General features: G+C 42.5%; 1 protein-coding gene across 1 annotated transcript; it reads left to right on the forward strand.

Annotated features, from left to right (window-relative positions):
* Window positions 1-2,101: 2,101 nt before the first annotated feature.
* LOC104545242 (disintegrin and metalloproteinase domain-containing protein 12-like) lies at window positions 2,102-24,498 on the forward strand (the record flags this gene model as incomplete). Its single annotated transcript, XM_010190331.1, has 9 exons — window positions 2,102-2,286; window positions 7,377-7,466; window positions 8,824-9,019; window positions 16,124-16,232; window positions 16,327-16,525; window positions 18,781-18,858; window positions 20,971-21,079; window positions 23,626-23,761; window positions 24,390-24,498. Coding segments are annotated over exons 1-9 (1,191 nt in total), but the record flags the coding sequence as incomplete, so codon positions are not given.
* Between the last annotated feature and the right edge of the window lie 24 nt (window positions 24,499-24,522).

Consider the following 24,522-nt stretch of genomic DNA (forward strand, 5'->3'; position numbering starts at 1 on the left):
GTATTCATTTATTCACACTTTGATATGAGGATCATGTCTAATCAAGCACTCACTTATGCAGGATTTATCAGATATATCTGGGTTTCTTGAGGGTTTGTCATGGTGTTTGATAATAGCGTACATCCATCTACTTGTTCATAATCACGTACACCAAATTTTGTAGGGGTTTTTTTCCAATCACACAGAATCACAGAACATTAGAGATTGGAAGGGACCTCAAAAGCTCATCCAGTCCAATCCCCCTGCCGGAGCAGGAACACCCAGATGAGGTTACACAGGAAGGCGTCCAGACGGGTTTTGAATGTCTGCAGAGAAGGAGACTCCACAACCTCTCTGGGCAGCCTGGGCCAGGGCTCTGTCACCCTCACTGAGAAGAAGTTTCTTCTCCAATTGAAGTGGAACCTCCTGTGTTCCAGTTTGCGTCCATTACCCCTTGTCCTATCATTGTTTGTCACCGAGAAGAGCCTGGCTCCATCCTCGTGACACTCACCCTTTAAATATTTATAAACATGAATGAGGTCTCCCCTCAGTCTCCTCTTCTGCAAACTAAAGAGACCCAGCTCCCTCAGCCGCTCCTCATAAGGGAGATGCTCCACTCCCTCCATCATCTTTGTAGCCCTACGCTGGACTCTCTCCAGCAGTTCCTGTCCTTCTTGAACTTGGATCAGACCAAGAATAGGATGGGAATGTGTGGTGCTCTGTTAAGAACATCTCCAATTGCTCAATATCAAATGGTCAGGAGGAGGTTTCCCAAGTGCCTTTATTTTCTGTTCCATTACTCCGAGTGCCTTCCCTGTTTTCCCTTGGGGCCCGGAGCTGCAGTTCACAGCCTGACTCCTACCTCATGCTATTCTGAAATTTCTGTATTTATCTTAGACTCTGTCATTGTGCCTAAAAGTTGATATTTTCCAGAAATCAGGTTCCTAAGTGGAGGTGCCTATTAACTTTCTGAAGTAATATGTCAATGAATCACAGGTCTGTTTAGTGTAACGAGACAAGCCCTGTAGTGATACATGAACATTATTTTCTTCTCCAGAGTTATGTTTCTGTTTTTTTTTCCCAATGAGCTGGCTGTTTCGTTGCAAAAGAATCTGTGAAAGAGGTGATTTTAAATAGGCACAAAATAAATTCCCTTCTGTAAGGTACCCATTACCTTTCTAGAAGATCCTAATTAACCTCCTTATGTCAGCATAGGAAGCTGTATCACATTTGCAATCGTCAAGCACTTCTGGTTTATTTAGTAGAAACGATCCCTTTCTGATACCTGTAGGCATCATCATTCACAGAACAAGTTTTTCATTTCAGGATATTAAGTCCTCCAACAGAAGAACACAAATTATCCGGTGGTATTTGTGCTACACTGGATCATTTTGATAACGTGTGTTTTCCAAAAGAAATCAAAGAAGCCAATGAGCCTGCGCAGCGGGGCCAGATCCTGCTCTCAGCAGTGTGAATTCAAAATATGGGTATTTTTAGTAGTGTCTTTACAATCATCCTGATTTAAAATAAGAACTGTATTTGCTTTAATCATCCAGTTCCCAAACTCAGATTTGATTAATTGCAAAGCAGGCTCTCATCAAGTGACTTGGTGTTTTTCGCTGTTTTTTTTTTCCTGAAAAGAGCAGGCAGTTTGCCATGCTGCAGGGCAAGATCCATGAATTTGCCATTTGAGGCTGAATTTTCCAAGAAGGCTTCGAATGTTTTGCAGGCATGTAACTGTGGGAATTCTCCTTGCAAGCCCAGTATTTCCTTAGGCTTATGATCAAAATTTGCATTATAACTACATATGCAAAAGAGGGAGAAGGAATTCCAATAGTGAACACTTCCAATCCTTAACAGCAGCTACAAATTTAAGAGAAAAAGATGGAAATGCCCTTACACGCAGTCAGAAATTATCACAGAATCATAGAAAATTATTATGAATGGTTTCGGCTCAGTTTTACAGTGAGTTGCTATATCTCAATCCTGTGATAAAGAGTTAAAAAAAATGAACACGATTTTCTTGTATGTGCACAGATGTGCTAAAAGGTCACCAGCGTGACAAGAGAGGGATGTTCTTATTTTATAACACTACCTGTTTTGTTTTTCTCTGTATATTCTTCTCCTAGCTACCCATTTCCCATGGTATTCAGTAGCTGCAGTAGAAAGGACCTGGAGAACAGCCTGGAAAAAGGAGTGGGAATGTGTCTGTTTAACTTGCCCGAAGTCAAGGAGTCCTTTGGTGGGCAGAAGTGTGGGAACGGCTACGTGGAAGACGGGGAGGAGTGCGACTGCGGGGAGCCTGAGGTAAGGCACCCCCAGGGAATTACAGATTTTTAACAGTAAAGGTGAATCAGAATTCATTTGGCATCTTTAATGCTACTTGGTGTAAAACAAAACTCTCCCTTCGCTGCTTCTCTTTTCAGTTTAAACCTCAGCGTCTTCAGAAATGTGGGAAGTTTCTTCTTGAATTGCATCTGAGTTGCTGAAGTTCAGGCTGGGTTTTAGTTGAGAATTCGCCATTGGAGAACAAACTCTCGTGGCTCATCCAACAGCCTGACCATGACCAAATGCCATGTCCTATCAACAGAAATTCCTTGAAGCACTAGCTACTAAGCTAAACTCAAACTCGCTAATATTGCTCAGATTTCTTAAGATACCATGCATTAATTGAAGGATTTCCATATATAAGAAGCCACTCATATATTAATATGAATATAACTATAGTTATGTAAATGCTGATATTTCCTAGGTATTCTTTGGTTGCAGCCAGCTTCAGCTTTTAGGTACAAGACCTTTCCCTCCTTCACGATGAGATTTTTCTTTGCTGCTAGCTGATGATGTTACTAACAGCAGCAGCCTTTACCGCCTCCCAAAAGATTGCTGCTCCTTCAGAGATCACTCCATTTGGTTTAGTGAATGTGTCAGAGGACTGCTCAGATCGGGAGGCGATAGACAAAACCTGGGGGTCAAATAATATCCGAGCTGACATCCTTATCCCTTTGGCATCCCATCCTCATTGGCTGTATTGAACTTCTCTCCGATTATCTGAATTAAATACATCAGCAGATGAGGGATTTCTTTCCTGTGATAAATATGGTTCTGCCGACAAAACAGATTGGGGCGGTTAAAACAGCGAGATATTGCTGTGTCCTGTCTATGCAGTGTATTGGATTTACACGAGCCATAAGGATTTCCTGACAGTTCACTCATTCGTCAGGGTAACGAGGTTGGAGGAAGCAGGCTTATCTTCTTGTTTAAAGCCAATAGAGTGCAAGCAGCTTGCAAATGTCTTTCTAACCCAGTTATCTTTCTCATTTTCACTTTTGAATGTTAGCGATACCTTTTCAGGACAGCGCCACTTAACATCAGCAAGCACTGACTTGATTTGCCTCTTCTTTCTGTGTTTTTCTCATTTAATTACGTTGGAAAACTGCAGCTTGGGCCCAAATGAATTAATTTGGAATTTACTGCCGTAATCTGAGTGGTACCAGAAAACTCATTAGATTAGTTAATCACTAATTCACTGCCCGGACATTTATACCAGCTGAGTTTTGTCAATAGCGTTGCAGTGTTATCTGGCATGGGAAGCTGTACCATAAGATGTGCTGGTGGTACTCTATCATTGATCAGAATTAAATATCGGTCTGACTGTGTAGATGTAGGTGGTTGGTGGGGATATTTCTCCTCTATGTAAAATATGAGCCCCGTGTTGAGGTCTGTGCTGACTGACATTCCTTAGCAGTAGGACTGCAATGGATTAATGGGGGTGGAGAGTCGTGACCATAGCAAACCTCTCACCCTGGGGACATCAGTGTGGTAGGTTTGACCACCTCCATCCACACCATGGTCTCATGGTGTTGGTCATCTTCTTGATGGATGCCAGCATGGCCACCACCAAGCCAAGAGTGTTAGACATAACCAAGGATGACATTACCAGTTAAGACCCAACTGAATTTGGGATTATAATGCCAAAAGTGCCTGATGTGCTATACAGTCTGTGGAAGGAAGGTTAATGTAGATTACACATGGAAAGATAGAAGAAGGAAAAAAGCATTTAAAAAATCCTTGGTCCCTGAGAAGTGAAAGGTGACAAATGAGGCTAATCTTACAACAGGCTGCAAGGGGGACCAGAAAACTACGAAATGGTAAATCAGAAGTCAGACAAATTACTTCCAAATGTAATTAAGAGCTAGGGCCTGAACAGCTGTGACATGCCAGGGACGAGTCAACACCGCTTTTGTGCCAGGAAATCTTGTCTTACAAACCTATCACAGCGCTCTGAAGGACTTAACAAGTAGATGGAAAGGGATGATCCAGCTATTGCAGCCTGTTAGGAGTTCAGAGAGGATTTAGACCAAAGCCTTTCATCAAAGCCTCTTTAGGAGACTAAGCAGCTGTAGGATAAGAGAATATTGCATGGGTTAAAAGATGGGTTAAAAGACAGGAAATATAAGCAGGTATAAATCATCCGTTTTATGCAGTAGAAGGAGATCTGCTGCGATGTAGCCATGAGATGTCTCCTGGGGACTACACAATTCAACACATTCATATGCAGCCTGGGAAGAGGAATAGTCTTGAATTTGCTGATGGTATTAGTTAGGGTGGTGGAGATGAAAGCTGGCTGTGAAGAACTGCAGAGAAACCTTCCGGGACAGCTGGACCGGGCATTAAGAAGACAAATGGGAATCAGCGCGCAGTGATGCACATTCCAACCATCACATATAAGATGATGGACTCTGAGCTGACTCTGACCGGAGAGGAACAAGACTTCATATTGTAATAAATAGTCCCATGAAAATGTCAGCTCGCTGCTCAAGAGTGGTCTAAAAGGTAAATAGGCTGTTAGAAATTACTAGGGAAGAAATAGGAAAACAAAACAAAGCATCGGCGGGCCTCTATAAATCTGCAGTGTGCAGCTGCTGAAACGGCATGTGCCGGTTTTTTCCTCCCCCTCCCTGATCTCAGGGAGGATAAAGCAGAATGAAAAAGGTTGAAAGAAAAGCAATAAGGAGGTTCAAAGATTGGAGGAGCTCTGGCTGGTAAAGAAGAAAACTCAGGAAAATGCAGCAGAAACTGATAAAATCACAAGTTAAATGGAAAAAGTAAATAGGGAGCGATTGCCCTCCTGACAAGAACTGCACAGATGAAGGTGGGAAAAGGCAGGTTTCAGACAAGCAGAAGGAGCTGCTCCCCAGACTGACCATTACTTGTGCGTTCCTTTCCACTGAATGTTAGAGGTGCTAAAAACGCACGTGGACCCAAGGGAAAGCCGGGAGACTGGGAGGGTATCGTGTGTGCGAGTTCATATTCTTGTCCTTGGGCATTTTCTGCTCTGTGCTGTCAGAGGGACACAAGGCCAGATGGGTTATCATAGAATCACCAAATTTGTTGGCCTGGAAGGGACCTTTAAAGCTCCTCCAGTCCAACCCTGCAGTCAGCAGGGACCTTGCTACCAGATCAGGTTGCTCACAGCCCCATCAAGCCTGGCCTTGAATATCTCCAGGGATGGGGCCTGCACCACCTCTGGGCAACCTGTGCCAGTGATCGACCACCTCATGGGGAAGAGCTTTTTCCTCATATCCAACCTAAATCTGCCCTTTTCCAGTTTAAAACCATTCCCCCTCATCCTATCACTCCATGCCCCAGTGAACAGCTTTTCCCCAGATTTCTTATAGGCCCTTTTCAGGTATTGAAAGGTCACTATAACATCTCCCTGGAGCCTTCTCTTCTCCAGGCTGAACAACCCCAATGTCACCTTGCCCAATGTGGTCTACATTTGTTCTTAGACAAGCAGAGTTGAAAACAAGGTGTCCTGTCCTGTAGGCAATGCTGGAATTGCTGTTTGAGATGCTCTGGTGAGCCCAGGAGACCTGCACCGAGAAACCCAACTCCCATTGTTGCTGTTGTTACCAATAATAACCAATATCAGTAAACCACAACTCAGCAGGAGTTTTGGGTGGCAGCCTCCAGCCTCCGAAAGCCTTGGGAGCCTTTTTCTGTTTGCTTGCTTGTTCCCGTTAAAACCATTCCTGACAATTTAATAGCCCAGGCACAAAAACTATTTACCAAGCTTATTCCCTGCAATGAGTAATAAGTGAGCGAGCAATTGGAAATTTCGAAGGCAGCAATAACATCATTCAGGGGGCTGTGTCTTTATCCCAATCTGCCGGTGCACTGCCGATTGCTTTCCATGGCTGGCTGGTGTAGGGCCCGATGATGGGGTATGGGAGCTGACGGTTTCAGAAGTACCTTAATTGGACTGACGCTGCTTTCCCCAACTCTGCTTTTTTCTCAGATTGCTGTTGAGGTGAATTTATAAAATGCGCTTCTGTGCAGAGGAGCGTTGCTTCTTAAATGCAGCAGCTGCACAGAAATATTCGGGTAGCCTGCTGCCTTCTGGCATGATCAGAAATAGGTGCAGGGAGTTGTTTTACTGCTTCAGAGCAGCACAGCTAGTGTTGTATATTCAGGCAGATATTATTTAAGAAAACAGTGAAATGCTGAGCATCGTTTTGCTCTTTATTTGTGAGTGCAGTGGTAGCCCTATCTTCCAGTTGGAAAGCTTTATAAAAGCCAGTAAAGTAACAAGCGGCTGTGAACATCATTCTCACCCACTTATTTTTCCTGTGTTCCCTATATTGTTAGTGATCCCTTGTTAAGTCAAACTGACTTAACGCAGCCGAAGAGCAATTTTATCTGCTGCTGTTTTTGTTAAGGAGCTGCGATTCCGGCGCAGCTGATGTAACTTGCAGCTTGCGAGCATAATCTTGGAAAAAACAAATCCATTATTTTCTGAAACTTCTTAGTACCTCGTTCTGCTGAGAGTAAAGTTTGCAAAAGCCCCCATCCGCCACCATCTAATCCGCAAGTGCGAAATTGGGATGTATCAGTTAGCGAGAATGCAGTTGGTGCTCATTTTGTTTCTCAGAGCTCTATTACTGGCAAACCCTGAGAAGAGATTACACAGAGCGGTGTTATCATCTCTCTTTGTGGCAGCCACCAGTACAGAAGCCTGGTGAGCTCCTACCATGAAATAGAGAGCTGTAGCTGTGCTGGTCCTGGATCCTCAATGGGGAATCATTCCACTGATTTTTGTGGAAATAAACCACCATCCTATGGTATCAGAATTGATGTCAGCGTCCTTGAGTTGTCTGTGCTATTTGGGATTAGATCCATAGCCAGAATAAACCAGCCTTCCTCAGTGGCTTCTCTGGTTTTAGTACAATTACTGTGCTTGTTGAATCTAAGGACAGACAAGGCTGTTTGGATCAGGTTGTAGGGTTTCATGCATAATTCATTACTCCATGCCTAGCTTTTCTTGGCGGAGCTATAGGCGCTGATTTACAGCTCATGGTGACTGAAAGTTGTCTGCTCTGAATTTATCCTCCCTCTAGGAATGTACAAACCGGTGCTGCAACGCAACGACCTGTGCTTTGAAACCGGGAGCGGTGTGCGCACACGGGCTGTGCTGCCAGGACTGCCAGGTGAACCCATTGAAACGTTGCTTATCTGTGTGGGGTGGGGGGGCAGAATTCCCCAGATTTCCCAATGACAGCAAGGATGGAGAGCGAGCAAATTGGTATTGTTAAGTATTAAGACACTTGCATTTCATGTAAGCAATTAAATTCTCAAATTGTAAGGTATTGGAGGAGTGGATCAACAGACTTTCTTAATGGTGTCTGTGCAGTTTGTAGCCGCTTCATTTGCTCATGCAAAACCGCTTCTTTTTCATTAACTTTTCTATGCTTTCATGTTTTTCATGCTTATGTGGATGTTGTGCTCTGGCAAGCAGTCATTAAATGCTGGACCCTCTTTTTATGGGAAGACTCTTAAAATATTAATTCTATCAACAGCTCATGTATTTTGAATGGCAGATCACCAGCTCTTGCGGACGCCTAACGCACTGTAAAAAGCCAACTTGCCGCAGGCGTTTACCTCCTTGAATTCTCAGACCATCTCTTGCATATGGGCTAATAAAGCATTCAGCAAGTTTCCATCGTGTCTGTGGCAACCATCTGCCTGAAAGCTCGGTAGCAGCAAGCTATCAAAACAGCTAGCAAATGCTTTTTAGCAAAACCAATCTTCACGTCTGGGGTTTGGTTTTGCTTTTTACCAAAGGCGCTGTGGTGATGCCGTTAAAATTCAGCGCGGCTCCCAGAGCACACCCATTTTTTGTTGTCGCTGTTGATAAGTGAGCGTTCATATTGGCACGTGTCACCATTACCATTGCCTTCAGCTCTGAAAAAATGGGTTTGTCCCGGGAAATCAGAATGAGACAGCAGGAGTTACGTGGAATAGTTGTATAATTATGTTGAAGAAGACCTTGATGCTCGTAACAGAGTGACATTTCCATGAGGAAGTGCACCTCCATCCCAGGAAGCTGAATCAGGAGTCAGATGGGCTGCTGGCTTCATGAACCACAACACAACACATAATATCCTGTTGTGTGCTCAGCCAGCTGTTTTGGTCTCGTAAAAGCCATTCTGGGCTGACTTTTGGTCAGAGCATCACTTGCAGGACAGCCCAAACTGTTTCTGTGCCTGATTGCAGGGGACACGCTGAAAAATCCGGTTTGTATTTGGAAAACTAACAAACAGGCTGGATTTACCTTCTGACCTGAGCCATGTTTGCAGCTGCAAGTTCAGTTCTCCCTCCTGCCAAACCCTTCGCAACGTGTGTCAAATAAGTGTATTTAAAGCGCTGCGTAATCCTCGTCGTGTCCTCTGCGGTCAGTTGGTGCAGAGCCAGTGGAAAAAAGCTGTTCACGGGTTGTACCGCTGCATAACCCTTATTGATCAGAATCACAGCAGTTAAGGGGGGGGGGGTTTGTTCATTTTGCAGTTAAAACCAGCGGGGATTTCGTGCAGAGAGTCGAGTAATTCCTGCGATCTGCCGGAGTTTTGCACGGGAGCCAGCCCCCACTGCCCAGCCAACGTCTACCTGCACGACGGGCACGCGTGCCACGGGGTGGACGGGTACTGCTACAACGGCATCTGCCAGACCCACGAGCAGCAGTGCATCACCCTCTGGGGCCAAGGTGAGCTTCAGAACCCCGAGAGCTGCTTAGGAGACAGCCTTGGGGGAAAAAAATGTGATTATAGATGGATTTGGAGGAGTTTTATACAGTACCAATCTGTATCTATTCTTTCCTGAGATGGGGAAGTGAATAATGAGGGGATCATTTTGTGATTCATTTTATCCCTGATATTGCAGTCGTGTTCATTTCTTGCAGCAGGAGGTAGAAAGCAACAGTAACTGGGTTCATTCTGTAACGCTGCTGCAAATGGTGAACTTAGACAAATCATTTAATACTGACTTTGATATCGCCTTATGTCATCCTTACAGAGCGCTGAATGCTCTTGACAGGCTGAAATCGCATCCCTTTTCAGGCTGGGATGTAAGCTGCCTTCTGTGCGCCAAATTGCTCATCTGCAAAACAGATATATGTCTGTCTACACCCCCAGACAGAATGCAGTATTTGACATTAACATAAGATTCTTGTATCATTTTGTGTATTCTATTAATTGCTGATCCCCTGTAAACTGCCTCCTCACAGTGCTCTTAGCCCCGAAGCAGAAGATTTTTATTCTCCCATGTGAACGTACTTACTCTTTTCCAAAATATCTAATAGCAGGGGTTCTTGGGTTATCCTAAACAGATGATATCCCAGGAAAGCTGTTCAGCTTTCTGTCCCATCCTGTGACCCTTCTACTGAAATACGAGTATTAACTCAGCATGTTGCTATTGCCTCCAGCATCGCTGGGGACAAATCATCTCTCCTCCAGCATCCCACTTGCCCCCTCTCTCACATGGGAAAAAGCACTTTGAACTCTCCTGAAGAGAAGCATTATTTGGAGCTAGATTTAATTATTGCTTTTAAACTAACATTTTCCACTCCCTTAGCTTCTTTCAGTCCGGTATCTCTCTGTTTCAAAACTTATTTAACAACATAATGACACACAGATGTTTCCCTTGGTCAAAACTCTCATCAGAAGTCTATTGAAGAATTTATCTGTTGTCTTCACAGGGGCTTGGACCATTCCCAATTCATTTTTTTTAAAAAAGAGTATTAAAGCATCTCAGGAAATAATGCCACTGATACAGATAGCAGGTTAGCTTGGCCATGTGGGTATAAGAACATGTTAGAGGAGTTCAAATTCCAAATTAAACTCTCCATGTGGTGCAAACCAGGCAGCTGATGTTCTCCTCCAAGTCCCACTCGCGTCGCAGAGTTAATATGGGCTCATGTACAGTTACAGCTTCCAGTCTTAGTCATACTGGGATTTGTAATCCCCTGGACACAGAGACATTTTCTCCCGTATACAGCGAAATCTCCGTATGAACCAGTTTCCCATGCCATGGAAAGTTACTCGGTTGGACTGTTAATCATTGCAGTCGCTGAGAAAAATTCAGCTAAAGGTCAGGGAGCTGAATTGCTGCAGCTCCCTTGCCAGGTTTGTTTCCTAACATAACATATCTTCCAACCCCCCTGAGCTCCCCTAATTCTGTCTTCTCTTCCTTCTTGGAGGAATATTCAATATGAGCACTGCTCTGCGTGGAGTCTCCAGTGGTCAAGGCCATGAGGGTCTGCTTATGAGAAAGATGAAGAAAGCTCAAACAGACTTTAACTGCAATACCCTTATTTGTCTTGGGAACACCCAAGGGTAAAGATTTTGAAAGGGGAGAATGGGACCTTACCAAACCTGAACTCGAAAGGCTTGATTCTGATCACATTTTTGGATGTATCAATTAGAAATAATGCCAGTGAAATACACCTTCAAGCAATTTAGGGTTCAAGCAAAAACCAAGGCTTGCGTTTTGGATTTAAAGAATGGGGGTGTGAATATCCACCCCTTGGTCACATCAGGTTGGAGTATGAGCTGGCAAGTGAGGGCTTGTTGTGTGGGGTTTGGTTTTTGAATTCTGTGCCATGAAGAGAAAACAGATCACAGTTCATTTACATTAATTCCTTTTTTCTTCTTCTCAGCAGGAGAAAGCCATGCAGACCAAAATACAATAGCTTTTCTTAAAATAATATCCACTATATTGAATTCCTTATCACTGTCTTCTTCTGTATATCTTCCCTCATTCATCACATTACAGATGTCCAGTAGCCTGATGATAAACATCAATCTCAATATTTTTAGATCCAGTTACAGAAGAATGATGAGCCCTGTCAGAGCTTGTTTACATTAGGCCGAGCAACAGGAATCTGTTTCTAGAAAGAAGCACTTGAATTTCCTTGGGTTTCTGTGTTACTTGCAAGAGAGAAATTCAGATCAAATAGAGGAGTACTTTTTGCTCTTCCCTATCTGCAATAGCATGGAGAGCTCAGAGTGAAGGGGGAATGGAGCACCTGGGGACAGTCTCTGAAAATAGCCATAAATTCCTCTTAAAGACCAAATGCAATCCCAAAACACACAAAATTCTCTCTCTCTCTCACCTTAATTTTTCTCTTTAAGGAGCAACGTGCATGAATTTCCTGTGGCCTTTGCTGTTTCATATTCAGAAATATCCAATGGCACTGCTCTGACCTATGGGTAGCAGTGTGACTGAAAGATGCATCGATAGCGATGTTTGTGTAATGGCTGTACTCCAGTGGCATTTTCTGGGAGCTACTGGATACACAGATACAGCTATTTAACACAGAGGAATTATTGATTGCCGAGGAACAGAAGCTTCTCATGGCTAAGACAAGAAAATGATTCTTTAGGGAAGGAAAGGAGGTGTTTGGCACTGTGTTTTCCTACATTTCCCTGATACGGAAAAAAAAACCCCAATGATTTTGGGAAGCCAATGGCAGGCATTGACTGAATAATTAGAACATACTTAAATTTGTTGCATAGACATGGCTGTTTGTTTAGGCAGGGCCAATCTTGATTTTAATGTCAATATTTGTTATGAAGGTAAAATAGATGGGCTTCCCAGCTAGGTTGGCTGACCAAACCATTGCTATCTGTGTTTTGCATAAAATACTCATTTATCCAAGCACTGCAAAGATTTGGATTCAGTAAAATCAAACTGTTTTGATCATCACAGATTTATGGGCAGGCTTTTTCTTTAGGAGACGTGAAAGGCATTAAGGCGTATTTGCGTGCTCGACCTTATCTGGCTCTTGCACAGACTTAACAACGGGGATCACCAAGATGGAGAGAGAGGCCAAGGGGAGCGTGTGGAAACTCTGCTTTGCATCATCAGTGCAGTGCAGCAAACGTAATGAGAGAGAAAATCCAGGTGATACAGAGAACTACAATTTTATGCTTATATTTATTTATACAGTTGTATAAATACCAGTTTCTGGTGCTTGTTTTTCTACTTTGAGCAACAAAACTTTTACTCACGTTTTTTCTTTTTCTCCTTCCCCACCCCTAAATGCTGTATAATTTTTTTCCAAATAAATCTTGAGGCAATGTTGGGACCTGAACTGAAATATCTTTCTTTGCCGCTGCCAGCCTGATAACGGCTCTGTCTCTGCTCTTGGAATCAGCACCATGGTCAGAAATTTCTCTCTTCTTTTTTGAGAGATGGTGACGGGGTTTTCTCATTGCACTGATCTGAAGTGACACAGCATTTCTGTATCGCTGCCAAAAGTGGAGAACATCTTTTTTTTTGCAGCTGTACTGGGAAAGAAGTGGGCTCATCGATATACACATTTGGAAGGGAAAAAAACAGTCTCCAGGCTGACAACTGCAGTGGTGAGCTTTGACCTTCTGCAGTTTCAAATGGCTGATTTAATCCCTTGAATAAGGCTCGGCGTGGAAAAGCTGACAGGACCTTAATTACAGGGTCACGATACTATAATTATCAATAGCAAAGTGAAATAAACTCTGCTCGTCCAGCTCAAAGCACTTAATAACCACTGGAAATCTTTCACAGATCATTTTGCCTTTGCCCGTAGAGGTAGCAAAATAGAGAAAGACAGGACTTTCTGCTTCAGTTTATATGGTGCGATCATGATAAATGGGTTTCCTCCAGAAACACTACATTACAATTCTCCTCCTTAAGCATCCGCCGAATTTCTCTTTTTAACTTGGTAGCTCCATCTGTTCAGCTTTTTACACTCTGATATGTTTTCATCTATAAAAAAAGTCCAAATATTGTGAGTAAACCAGTCAGGAGAGGGAACAGCCATCTGAATCCCAAGCAGCAACGTGCTTTGGTTTGATACCGAAGACGGAAATTGAAGCTGGATTTTGGTTTCCAAGCCACAGATGATCATTGGGTACCAGGTGTTTTCATACACACACTGCTCCAAGCCTGGCAGGGGAGCGTTTTTTTCATACTCCATGAGATCTTTTATCTTGTCAAGTGTTATTGGTTGGAGTTAAAGCTCACTGTCTGAGCCCTGCAAGGATGCTGCAGATGTGTTCTTCTTCCTGCAGGCTGCTTTCCATCATGTGTAGCTCACTTCACTGCTACATTAAAAAAAAACCCATCCAAACAAAAAAGTTTCACCAGGTGAAAGATTTCCTGTAGTATTTCAGTGAACCCTTTCTCCCTTTAGCAACATTTTACGAATAATTCTTTGTGAGGTCACTTACAGTCAAAGCACAGGACAGGAGCATTCATTTTGCTTTTGGCAGCTTTTGAAGCCACACGTGGCTCTTGGGAAAGTGTCTGTGGTCTGGGCTGCTGCTGACGCATCTCCAAGGGATGCTGCATTCACTGCAGTGATAGAGCAGTGACTGAAATGGTTGGAGCACAAGGCTCCTGGCCAAGAAAAATCAAGACCCATAGCAATTGCATATGAACACAGTGCTTGGATGGGGCTTTGAGCAGCCTGGGCTGGTGGGAGATGTCCCTGCCCATGACAGGGGTTGGACTGGATAAGTTTTAAGGTCCCTTCCAACCCAAACCAGTGTAATTGTGTGATAGATGGGCAAGAGGTTATTCCTTTGGCGTGGGGTCTTTGCAGATGGAGGAGAAAAAGCAGTTTTACTTAGCCTGTTGCTTACAGCATGGTTTTTTCTTTCCCTTCTAAAGCTGGTGTAGTATATGCACATGTTAATGTTTGTATCAAGCTGAACAGTTAATGTGCCTGCCCTGGAAAGGCAAGGAGGGATCTAAGTGCCGAAAATGGAAATTTTACTTTTGCTTTTCGCACAGTGCCTTGTCTGGATGCTTCTGTTGATATTTTTTTTTTATTATTGCTTGTGGTTTTAATGAAAAGAAGTGAAAGAATCCCGTGTGAGTCCCTTTTAATAGTTCCAGATTTTGAGAAATATTCTGAACTCAGCAAGCCTGATCGTAATCTTCCAAAGAATTTCAGGCTCTTGTCCTGCTCTCCGGGGAACCAGCAGCTCAGATTCTGCTCCCTCTGTGCCTTTCTTTCTCAGTGCTCCAGTTTCAGTATGTAAAAATGTCAGAAGGAAAAGAGGGTGCCATCGTAAGCCTCTCCAAGTTTTAATATTTTGTCCCTAATAGCATTAGATTGCTGTTCAGCAGTATATGGTATTAGTCAAGCTTCTGACTGTGAAATGCAGATCATTAATTGAGGCTTTAATCTTTGATTTATTAGTGAAAAGATCCACACTAACTGCAAGTTTTACAACCATATTTGTATTTTCTTCTTCAGGAATTTGGCCTTTTTTTTAAAAACAAAACAAAACACCTTCTTCCTCTCTGAAGGCTTTCAAATGAAATCTTCAGAACGGTTTAAAGAAATGATATGTTTTGCCCACAGTTAGAGGCATACACACTTGGAAGTGGCTCAAAACATTTGAAAAAAAGAGGTAACGTTAACTCAGATATTCTGTCTCTGTTAAAGATCAGGGAACACTGTAGAAATGATATATTCTAAGCCTTTAGGCTATCACATCATGTGTTGCGAGTTCTTTTTGTTTTAGTTTGATAGCTGATCTATCAAAAGTACCAAAATGTATCCAGCAGATGCCTTTGAAGAGTTTGAGCCAGTGTATGTCCTTACCACCTTGTTTCCTCAAAGCAAGTCTGTGTATTGGAGCAGCAGCAATGTTGGCAGTGACTTGATTATGCTATTAATTATCTTCATGGAAAGAAAATATGGCGTTGTAAAGGGCCCTAGCAAAGGGCCTCTTTATCTTGCAAGAGGCAGCAGTTATTGGCTTGGAAATAAAAGCCACATTTCACATTAGAACAAAGGGATTCACTTCTAGTACATGGACTAATTAATCGTTGCACCAGTCGACCCAGGGAAGTGGATCCTCCACCTCATAGGCGTTTCAGACGAATTCATGTATCTTCTCCTAGAAGACATCCAATACTTGGATCATAATCTGGGGAACAATGGTCAGGAGATCATCTGTAGAAAACATTAGATGTTCTAATAGCACCTTTTAACTTCTAAAACGTAGGGATGAGTAATCTGTCTGCACAAACATTTCCAGTGCTGCTCCCATCAGGGAGGTTCCTTTGCCGTTGGGATATGTCTCCATCATACGAGGCTGTGGTAGATAAAAACCAGATGCTGCCTGATTTCCCAGATTCCTACTTCTACCGCCCTGGTAGCAATGACCCCTCTTTCAAGTCAGTCTTTGCTGTCAGGAGTGCATTTACTGAGGATTAAGGTGGGGATGGGCTCTCTTCCTCTCCCCAGCACGTTAACTCGAGCTAACGGCAGCGTATTCCTTTTGCCATGGCATGTGTTCATGTTGTCACAGTCGCATACCACTCTGGTTTGCAACTGGATTCTTTTCTGGTTTCTTCTTGTTCTGAATTGCACTTAAAAAGGCTCTTCTTGAAAAGTGTTTTCTTTGGCTTCAGCTCACGGGCTTTTGGTATAGCATCACGTGGACTCCTGTAAAAAGATGGGAGATAACCTATGAGCTGGCCTTTGTCTTTCTTCACCAAACTGGATTTGGCTTTTGCTGAAAGTTTTAGTGTCCTAGGAGGATTCATGGGAGGGTTATCATCTAGAGAAACCCTGAAAGAGAACGAGTTCTGCATCGTCTATTGCTCAGCAAAGCCAAGAGAGAGAAATAGCAGTGGGAAACCCTCGCACTCAGGCTCTCCAATTAGCATGCTGAGCCAGCACAACTGGTTTGCTGTGCTCCATCAACATGCAGATCACATCTTACCTTCCCCTAAAGCAGCAGCGGAGCTCAAAGACAATTATTAAAAACACCTTGTCTGAGATGGAAGTTCTGATTAGGTTTTGTTTCAGGTGCGAAGCCTGCTCCTGGGATCTGCTTTGAGAGAGTCAATTCTGCGGGTGATCCTTACGGCAACTGTGGCAAAGACTCCAAGAGCTCCTTCGCTAAATGTGAACCCAGGTAGGGCCTTTCCCTGCAAACAGATGTGGTGGGAGGGGACGTATAACATTTTAAATGAATTTAACCCATTTTTTGTTTTGCTTATTTCCTTCAGAGATGCTAAATGCGGAAAAATTCAGTGTCAAGGAGGAGCGAATCGCCCTGTCATTGGTACCAATGCTGTTTCCATAGAAACCAACATCCCACTTCAGGAAGGTGGCAAGATTCTGTGCCGTGGTACCCACGTGTACCTGGGGGATGACATGCCCGATCCTGGTCTCGTCCTGTCAGGAACCAAGTGTGAAGATGGAAAAGTAAGGCTCTGAAATAGTCCCAAACAAGGAGAACATCACTATCCTCACGATGCCAAGCATTTTGTACTAAATTGGTTTTGCTTTAGGATTTTTTTTTTCCCCACAAAATAATTGTTTCTCTCACACTGGGTCAGATTTTTACTGACTTCTTTTGGCCACTGTTCTGGATTACAGATTTGCAGATGCAGTGCAAGTTGCTTAAGTTTATAACTGATTATTTTAAGGACAGTCCCAAGTATCTGTCCATGTATGGTAGAGGCTTCCTGCAAAATACAGTGCAGCAAAATACATTGCAGGCTCGTTAATGAATTTCCGAGGAGTTTGATGTTCAGCCACCAAAACTGATTTTTGCAATCATCTTTTGCAAACTTTGTGAATTATCCAAGGTGAACGTAGTCCAAATTTCATACGGCTGTCTCATTCTTAGGCTTTCTTGTTTTGGGAAAAGGAACAGAGAAAGGTGGGAGGCAGCCATGGGTTTATGGGGGGGGGTGATGGAAAGGAGCCCAAGAACTATTGAAATGGAGAAGGTTTCCGTACCCTCAGTGGATTGCTTGCAAAGAGAAAAAAGCACCCAAAAAAGTGCTTTGATAATTCGTGGTAAATTCAAATAAGCCTCTGAGTTTCTGGATGCTTTTGAATTATGTTGGATTATCACACTGCATTGGGAACAGGCTTAAAATACGTCCCTGGTGAAACTACAGTTCTGTTACAGGAAAACAACCCTTGCAACATTTCTAAGTCAATCTGTTCTAAAATGTCTTTTCAAAGAAAATTCAACGCCTGGAAAGCACCCCATTATGTTTTACTAATGAGTATTTAATCTTTCTAAACTATCTAATCATACACATGCACGCTATAGAATACACAGGCTAATACTTCTGAAATTGTATGTTTTACTTTGAGGACATTAGTGCGTTTGTATTACGGATTAAGAATATGAATTTAAATATTCTTGAGCTTTCTAAGCTGAAGATGCACCATTTGAAATGCAGCCATTTTAATGTGATCAAAATGCGGCGAGCTGCCGCGCTATGAAGATTTGAATTGTGAATGCTGCTGTAATCAGACCATATTCTCTACATGTGTGCATGTTGATGCCAATTCACTCTAATTTCCTCTCCCTTTTTCCCTCTCCCCAGGGGATAAGTGCCCTGATTAAGCATCCCTGTCGTCTCCTTCAACACTATTCCCTGCTTAATGCTAATTATTGTGACTGACTTTTAGTACCACTGAACTGAACTGCAGTTAAACATGAGCAGCATTGTGCAGTGATTTTTAATGGGTTTTTTGGCCAGCATAGCATAGTAACAGATTTTCCAGTCCTAATTTCTTCTTTTTTTCAGTTTTGAGTAGAACTTCTCATTACCGACATCTCCATCAGTCATTTGGTTGTTTCATGGCATTATTAGGTGGTACTAATCTTGCTTTATCTTAATTTTCAGCTATATTGGCAGAGTAATGTTTACCCGTAATGACTGGAAAACAAAAAAAAATTGAATTTTATTATTGTTTCCTTCCAGTTCCTGTAAGAATATTATTACACTTTAAACGTGGTTGGTTTATATTTGACACCAAAAAATGTTTAGATTGGGAAAACTCATAGGAAGACCTCAGTTTTGCTGGGGAACAGTGATGAGCCCATATATCTCAATGACCTCAGCTCAATATTGAGGCTGTCACCGAGTTCTGTATGGGCACAAATAGGTGTTGTGCTCTTGATCTGAACAGAACTGAGCTAATTTACACCATGGGGGGACCTGAACCTTTCCTTGAGGGATCATCCCCTGCCGTGGAGACGTGAATGCAGTCAGGTCAGGTTTGTGAAGGAATCCTGATCCGTGCATTCCTAGTCCTTAACAAATTGCAAATTAGTATTTTTAATTAGCTTTAAAAATCCAAACGAAGCAACTCACCACGAGTTCCGCTTCAGTGAAACTCTGAGTGTTGATGTACACAAGCTCAGCACGTCAAAGAGGGACTATGCCCAAAATTCAGTACTGGCCAGGATGCTGATGGAAACTGGTGTTCATCTTCTGCAGATTTAGCCCTAGAAGGCTTGCAAAGGCAATAGAAGAAGATGACACCTAATTCTGGTGTCCTTATCTTTTTGTCAATGTGTATTGGGAAATCTTTAACTGCTGAAAGAGCCACAGATGGATGAGGAGATGCACAGAGCGCTGGAGAGGGACGTGATGCCTCATGAACACCAGCAGTGCTGTCCCTATTAAAACTCCTTTTCTCTTGTTTTACAGATTTGCCTTAATCGCCGGTGCCAGAATACGAGTGTTTTTGGGGTACAGAAATGTGCAACAAAGTGCCACGGCCGTGGAGTAAGCATCATAGGAACGCTTTTTTTTTACAATCAGTCAATAAACTCTGGACAAGAAATCATTCTGTGTGATAGCTTTAGGATCTATGGTTGTTAGTAACATATCAGTCAAAGTCACTTGCAATACTTTTTATTACGGGTTTCCACTTTCAGTGTCCCTTATATGAACTGCAAGCAAGGAAATTCTCTTTATTTAACAAAGAAATATTTATCTGCTAGTAATTATCTTGTTCTTAATTAACAGCCTGTGATAAAAAGGAATTTTGTCATCTTCGAAGCAATTTTAAGTCTAACCTTCCTTCATGGAGACTTCCCACTAACATTTCAAAAAATACAGTTCTTATGTGGATATAGAGAAGTTAAAATATGCCTTTGAATTGAAAGTGAAATGGAAAAGCATTTCCAAAAGTATTAAAACAAAGTCAAGCCATATTGATGAGTTTCATGGTATGAAAGTGGTGGTGGGCTGAGAAATGTGATGACAGCAGTTAATGATATCAAAGTGTTTTGAAACCTAGTTTATGTTATGAAAATGTTAATTATGTCAAGCTATGCCTTATTAACTTTGATTTGCTGATGATCTATTTGTTTCTGTGAAACCCTGTGGCAACTCCATTGGAAGAGCCCCAGGAAACTCTCTGTCCTCTCCTGAGGGGGGATTTTAATTTGATTTAACTTTGTCACCCCGCATCTGAAAACCTGTGCGGGGTTGGTGGTGCTGCCGGTTATCACTGTGCTGGAATGAGCACCAGCTTGGACTGGCGTCTTTATGCCGCACGATTGAGAACCACTGGTGACTCCTGAGTAGCAAGAAATGACCTCATGGAATTGTAGATGGGAACTCCTGTAGCGCTTTAATTTTAAAAAATGATGCTTAACTAATGATATTTTTCATTATCTTGCTGTATTTCAAAAGTAAACATCATCTTTTTTTGGCATTTTACATGACCATAGCCAGTCCAAGCTCCGTGAACGGCATTTTAATGCTCTGCAGACACAGCCTGTGTAATGTTTCTGAAAGCTTGCCAGCTGACCTTGCCAGAGAAATGCATGTTTGCAAGCTCCTGTGAACTACCCAGTGTCTTACTGAGAGACCCGTGCATTAACCTGCTGTGTGGTGTCTCCATGGTGGCGTAGACAGAATTTAGGACCATATTGAGAACTAGCCCAAAACCCAAAAACTTTATTTAAAAATAAATTTGAGCATCTCCACGTGACTGTGCCACCTATTTCCTACGTAACATTTTTGGCTGTTCAGTTCGTGCGCTCTGTCAATACATTCTGGGGGATCTGAGCAGCGGGAATATCAGTGTGCAGCCGAGTGCAAGTCCTCGATGCACAGCGCTGTTCAAGTGGGCTGGCAGAGCTCTGCAGCCCTAACGGCGTAGAGCAGCTCTTGTTGCTGCAAAAGCAGAAGGAACAGAAGTCGGGAAGCAGATAATGTTGCTGCTGGAGGCAAAGAGAGAATAAGACTTAAGAGGTGTGTGATTATCCTTGTATTACTGAAGTTGTCGGCTGGTGCAACTCAAGCGATTACCTGCCAATAAATAATGCTTCTTAGGGATCCCTGTTGCTTCACAGTGTCTTGCATTTAGAGTTGCTCCATACCCTCTTAGTTGTGCCACCACATCTCTTTTCTTCTCTAAGTGTTACATCTTTCAGATGCATCCCTATTTAATTAGGAGGCCTTATCAGCCACTGCTGCTCCCAGATGTATAAGGTAATCCTTTTCACATGAGGTTATCAACCACCCACTCCAGGGGAACCTTATAGCGACCTTCCAGGACCTGAAAGGGTCCTATAAGAAATCTGGGAAGAGCTGTTCACTGGGGCATGGAGCAATAGGACAAAGGGTGACGGTTTTAAACTGGAAAAGGGCAGATTTGGGTTGGATATGAGGAAAAAGCTCTTCCCCATGAGTTGGTCGATCACTGGTACAGGTTGCCCAGAGGTGGTGCAGGCCCCATCCCTGGAGATATTCAAGGCCAGGCTTGATGGGGCTGTGAGCAACCTGATCTGGTAGCAAGGTCCCTGCTCACTGCAGGGTTGGACTGGAGGAGCTGTAAAGGTCCCTTCCAGGCCAGTACATTCTATGATTTGTCATGTTTTTCAGGTCTGCAACAACAAAAAGAACTGTCACTGTGAGGCCGACTGGGCCCCCCCCTACTGCGACAGGCCTGGGTTTGGCGGCAGCGTGGACAGCGGGCCAATTCGACAAGCGGGTCAGTAGTAATTAGTGCTTTACTTGTTTCTATGATAAAGGGTGGAAATGTGGAGTGTCATCATGTAGGCAACGAGCTTGCAAGATTGGGAAACAAATCAGTAAATGTCTTGATCCAAATGCACTGGCACCAACTTGAAAATTTAGTGAGGCGAAACCAAGTCTGGTTGAGTGCATCAATTTTCTTCCAAACCTAAAGGCACAGAGGTTCTGGTGGGTTCTTTGCTTTGCCTTTCTTTTATTTTCCAAGATCCATGGTCAAGTTTAGTAGCTCACTGCAATAAGTAGGAAACGGTATTGATTTAAGCTGGGGATGAGGAGCTGACTCCCACCCTCAAGGTAATCCTGTTGCCATGGTAGGTGAATGTTGCAGTACTCTTGGGTTCACCTTGAGAGATGCCAAGCTCCGGTGTTCTCTACCGAGTGCATCAGGGTAGAGCTACCCTCATTTTGCACTTAACCAGCTCCTGTAGTTGTGTGTATAATGAATGGTGGACATTGCAGTGATTATAAACGCAAAATTATTTGCATAATCAAAAATATAACTGATATCGTGCTTCTAAGGAGGATCTTTTGTATTTCGGAAAAGAGCAGATTTCTGACCATATCAGATTAAAACTACATTTTATAGGTAGCTTCCACACATCTAACAGAAATTGCCCTCCCACATGACAGTAGTAGGAGACGTGTACATCCTGTAATTTGTATCTCAATTTCTCCTTGCTCAGTCTGCAGAACATTGGCTATAGTATCTCACTTCAGCTTTGGCCAACCTCAGAAAGAATTATTTCTACACACTGTGAATTTTATAGGATCTGATGATCATCACATGCCAGTTTTTCTCCAGAGTACTCTAACTTTAGTGATTTCCACAGAGATGTTTCTGATTTATGCCCGAGTAAGTGACAGGACAAGAGGTCTACTCGCATATACATATATAAACTAAAACTTGCTGGAAAATGATCTGCATGTTTTCATATGAATAATGCTATTCAAAACCAACATGAATGCCAGATACCTCAGTGAATTGCAAGATTGGATTTGTGTCATTTTTTCCATGACAAAGCTTCACATGCTGATTTCACTGTTGAAAGATCTTATTTTTTAAAATACCTACCACTTGTTAAGATAGCAAAGAAACCATGCTCAGGCATTGAATGAGTGTGATTACTTGTGCGTTAAACGTTTCAAGATTTGCTCTAAAGCCTTAAAGTCCTTTCTCAGCTTACCTGAAAGCTAAGTATCTAGGGAGCTACAAAATGTATTAAACTAATGTGCTGCATAGACAACACTAACTGGAGAAGAAAAATGTAAGACATCTTTGATAACTCTTGCATTTTGGGTTTCGGAAGCCAGCACTTCAATTTAACAGAAAATTGTGTTAACAATAGTTTAATATAGTGTGGTATTTTCACCATTTTTCTCCGAAGACAGTGCTACATTCAGCAATACTGGGAATAAACAAATAGGGAAATTGCTAGAGGACCTAATTTTCTATCCTTGACACTTGGGTTTATATATGAACACTTGATAGTGTGGATTGGATTATGATCTGAGTAGTTTGCACATCTCTAAATCAAATTACAGAAGGATTAGCTCAATAAAATACTTTCGTCTTAGTCAAACAAGGCACATGGTCTCATTAGTATTTAGTAACTGATTTTTCCCAGCTGACTTAGAATAAACGTGTGTGTTTGACACACCATATTTTTCTTACAAAGAAACCTTAAATATTTAATCGTTAGGTAGAGAAGTTAATTAATTTAAATTGCATGATCTTAGCTGATTATTTTTATTAATCTTTTAGAGATGGTGAGGGATTTATTATCCTGCAGTGCTATAACGTAGAAAGCCTGCCCCATCAAGCCCCGTGTGTAGTTTGTTCAGCCAATGTTGCTGATCGGGATAAGACTGCAACAGTGATGATCGGATACCAGAGCAAGGATTAAAGATGTTTCTCCTGCAATGGGTGCGTGCATCTTTGAGGTCAGCAGTCCTGAAGAATTGCAGCATCCTCTCCTCCAGGCAATGATCGTATCACGTATCCATACCCATCAGAGCTGCTGCTTACCTCCTCCTAAAATTAAGGGTTGCTTTCAGCTGCAAGTCATGAACCCAGGGTTCATGTCACTGTGGTGCCTCACTTAGGTCCCAGCAAGTGTCTGGGCTGGACCACAGTGGTCCAGATGCTGGAGTGTTTGCCCAGTGTTAAAGCACAACAAAACCCTTAAAATCTGGTTAGAAAGGCGCTAGGGTTACTGCTTATGTTTGAGGGACAGAAGATTTAGAAGTTTGCACTTTACCAAAGCCATGATCTCGACATTGCGGTCCCTTTTCTCTCCTTCCCACCCTGGCAGCAGGAGGTCATGGAGAAGGTGCCAGTCGGCATCGCTACAGTGTTCGGGGTGAGAAGAAATGAGAGTTTATTAGTCTTTAAGTCACAGTTTATTCACTTGACTTCACCAGTTCGAAACCCTGCTCCACATACACAACACATTTCAGTAAAGATGGAACTGGTGGAAGGTAACTCCATGTGTTTTGTTGCAGATAATAAGAGCTTAACCGTAGGAGTGTTGATAACCCTTCTGTGCCTTATCTTTGCTGGATCGATCATGTATCTGAAAAGGAAGACTTTCATGAGGTGGTTGTTTACAAGTAAAAAGACAACGATAGAGAAACTAAGGTATGATTATTTTCCCTAATTATACTCTAATTGGTATTAGTAGAAAGCAGCTGCAGTCATGGGCACTCATCTTGGCATTCGTCACAGAAAAGCGTTGAATACGTTAGAAAGAAGCAGCTTTAAGAAAAACATTCACAAAGTATGAACAGAGGGTTTCTTCCTGGTTTAGTTTAACTTCATTGATTGTCAGTAAACAATATAGGTTTGGGTTTGACCATACACCTCTTTGGTGATAAAGAATGAAGAAGTGAAGGAAGTATTGCCTTCATTTGCTCAAAATAGTTTCATTACATTGCGTGGCCTTTTATCTAAACCCAGTCAAGTGAGCTGAAACTTTCATATTTGAGGTCATGACTGTTTAAATGCTAGATTCATTAGAATAGTCTCTTGGGTGTTACAAAGCTGCATTTCCACAGATTGCAGGAGCTAATTTAACAGACTACTGGTTTCCGAAAAATCAATATTTATTTTTACTCTTGCAGGAGCGCCAGACAATTTTTACTTTCCTTGTTTACTATCAAAACTCAGAAAGTGCTTGCAAAATCTCATTCCGAAAAGAGGGCTACTGTTTAAAAAAAAAAAAAAGTGATAAAGCAGAATGTTCAATAAAGACATGTTTGTATTGCAGGTCTGTGAATCCAGCAAGATCGTCCAGTTCATCTGAGCCTAATCGTGTTCATACCACGTCTCTCAGTAAAAATCTCATCGTGAAGCCACAAAATACAAACGTACACAAAGTGAGTCCCTAAATAGTTAAGACT

Source organism: Mesitornis unicolor, unplaced genomic scaffold, assembly GCF_000695765.1.
Source record: "Mesitornis unicolor isolate BGI_N332 unplaced genomic scaffold, ASM69576v1 scaffold45418, whole genome shotgun sequence".
Classification (NCBI taxonomy): domain Eukaryota; kingdom Metazoa; phylum Chordata; class Aves; order Mesitornithiformes; family Mesitornithidae; genus Mesitornis; species Mesitornis unicolor.